General features: G+C 41.1%; 1 protein-coding gene across 1 annotated transcript; it reads left to right on the forward strand.

The window, feature by feature from the left end:
* The first annotated feature begins 680 nt into the window (after window positions 1-680).
* Window positions 681-2,175, forward strand: LOC104953937 (leiomodin-2-like). Its single transcript, XM_010780984.1, has 2 exons — window positions 681-1,368; window positions 1,654-2,175. The coding sequence occupies exons 1-2, from the start codon at window positions 1,093-1,095 to the stop codon at window positions 2,173-2,175; spliced, it is 798 nt and encodes a 265-aa protein (XP_010779286.1). The 5' UTR covers window positions 681-1,092.
* The last annotated feature ends 526 nt before the right edge of the window (window positions 2,176-2,701 follow it).

The raw sequence follows: 2,701 nt of genomic DNA on the forward strand, positions 1-2,701 counted from the left end.
TTTTAATCTTTTTTTCCTTCTAATTTGTTATTATTTGGTGCAGGCACGAAACATACCAATAGAAATACATTGCTTCCAAAATCGAATATTGAATTTTTTTATAAAAAATATATTTTGTAATCTCTTTTTACTTCTAAGTTGTTATTATTTACATTCCTTTAAAATCGTTCTGTGTGACACAAAAAAAAGAAGCGAAAATCATGTTGGTGAACACGAATCAATAGATTCATTTCGTGACTATAACACGAAATGCCGTGAGACTATGTTGCATCGTCAAACTGCTAGATAAGGGCTAAAAATCCTAGAAGCTGAATTAATGTATATTACTGGAGCTTAGGGCCTCATTTTAGTTTTGGATGTGCCTGTCATGTCAAAATCTACTAAATTAACCGAATGCTAACAAGTTAGGGGGGAAGAAGAAAGAAACGTACATATCTCAACCCAAACCATAATCTTAAAGTAACAAAACATAAATAAACCCTTCAACACTAGCTATCTTCTTTGTTCCATCCTCTAAATGTATATCCGGCAGTTTAAAAAACATCCAGATCAACTGACAACAACAACAGGAGATATAAATTGAGTATTTGGGCGATAGCTTATCTCTGTTTATTGTTTTATAGTTCTCTTCTGTTGTGTCCAGTTGTTCTTTTTAGGCCCTGAACAAAGCCACTCATGCTGTGGTGACAGACAGCTACGTTGACAGGCCACAGTCTCTGAGCTCACATGCTTTTTGTGGCTCTCGGAGGAGTGCCTCCCAAAAAAGACGCTGCATCATGGGGCCCACACTTTGGTACGTTCCCCTCTGATCCCTCTCTTAAGGCCAGAACGGCAGCTGGAGAGATTAGACAGGAGAGGAGAGGACACACACAACACAGTCATAGCAGTACGAGAGGCCAGGATAGATCCGGTTCAGACTGGTGTGCGTTCGTACTTCACCCAGAACCATTCACCTGAACTGGACCTCTTATGACCGTGGATAGCTAACTCACGTTGGACCTTTTGTTGGACTCTCTATACCGACACATCTCGTTCATTTTGGGATTCAGTAACGTACAACTCTAGTGTTTCTGCGGTTCAAACGCTCCGGTCATGAGTTTTTTCGGGTACCGCAGAGAGTTGAGTAAGTACGAAGATGTCGATGAAGACGAGCTTCTGGCTTCCCTCAGCCCTGAAGAGCTGGCCGAGTTGGAAAAGGAGCTCGTGGACATCGATCCTGACGCCAACGTGCCCATAGGACTCAGACAGAAAGACCAGACGGACAAGACCCCGACGGGCACCTTCAGCAGAGAGGCCCTCATGAAGTATTGGGAAAATGAGACCCAGAGAATATTGGAGGACGAGATAGCTGGAGGAAGCCCCAAACCGGTCAGTATTGATGTTTAATTAGAATAGCTTGGCATTTCTACAATGTGCTAGAGGCCTAAACGGCTTGTTTGAAGGTGTATCAGATGGAAACCAAGACAAAAAACTTTAAAAAGTTAAAAGTAAGAAGCAATTTAAAGGGGAAATAAGAGGAGATTCATAACTTTCTTCCACTGTTTCTTCAAAAAACATATGCGACCATTTAGCTCAATAATATACATGTCTTTAAGAAAACTAAAAGGTACAGCTTTGCATTTCAAACACTAACAAAATGTGATCAAAATACAGGATGAAGAACAAGAGGAGTGTGTGACAGAAGAAAACAGCGGGGAAGAAGATGAAAAAGATGTTGAAAACGAGAAAGAAGACAAGAAGGAGAAGGAAGAGGAAGAAGAGGAGGAGCCGGATGAAGAAGAAGAAGAAGAAGAAGTAGAAAGTGAGGAAGAGGAAGAAGCTGTAACAGAGGAGGAGGAAGAAGATGAGGAAGAGGAGGAAGAAGAAGATGAAGAGGAGGAGGATGAGGAACAGAATAAAAAATCTGAGCCTGAACCCTCAAAGGATTTTGGGGCGCTGAGTTTAGCACCAATGCTACTGAGGCCACAGAGGGCGGAGCCTATTAGACTGACTCCTCCCCCTCCACCTGCCGACCCCAACGCCACCGGAAACCCCACCGTTGTTGACGAAGCTCTTCAACAAGCTTTGAACAACAGTCCTGAACTCACGGAGGTCAATCTCAACAACATTGAAGATATCTCTCAGGTACGAATGCAGAAATTCACTGATGTAAACAAACGAAAATCAAAGAAATAAGACAGAAATGAAATAAAAAAATATAACTTCCGCTAATCTTACACAGGGAATGATCCAAGGCTTGTTTCATACATTTATTTGTTGATCCAATATCATCCAAAAGTACAATTATCACGTTTCCAATAATTAATTGCCCTGTGCCTTTTCTATGGCACGCTTGTTTCACCTTGGTAAAAGAAACATGTGCCTGTACTGGTGCGCTAATCCCACCAACACCTGTCTCCAATATATAAACAATAACAGCAAACAAATCTCGAACCATTAAATGACATAACGCAACATATAGCTCCAACAAAACCTTTAACATTTCCCATGATCCCCTGTTTCTAACTTAGCTTTGAGATTTAAAGTGTATGTTGAGCTTCCTAGCATGCTGGTCTTTGCTGTTGGGTAACGTTTGGATGTACACCAGCTTATTTTTAGAACCGGGCATCTTGTCATGGTTGTGTAACTGATAGCATAGTTACATCTTTGGCAAAGCCCACATATTATGATTGGAAAATTATCAAAATAATGGCGTCCACAG

The sequence above is a fragment of the Notothenia coriiceps genome, unplaced genomic scaffold (genome assembly GCF_000735185.1).
Source record: "Notothenia coriiceps isolate Sejong01 unplaced genomic scaffold, NC01 NC01_scaffold00022324, whole genome shotgun sequence".
NCBI lineage: Eukaryota > Metazoa > Chordata > Actinopteri > Perciformes > Nototheniidae > Notothenia > Notothenia coriiceps.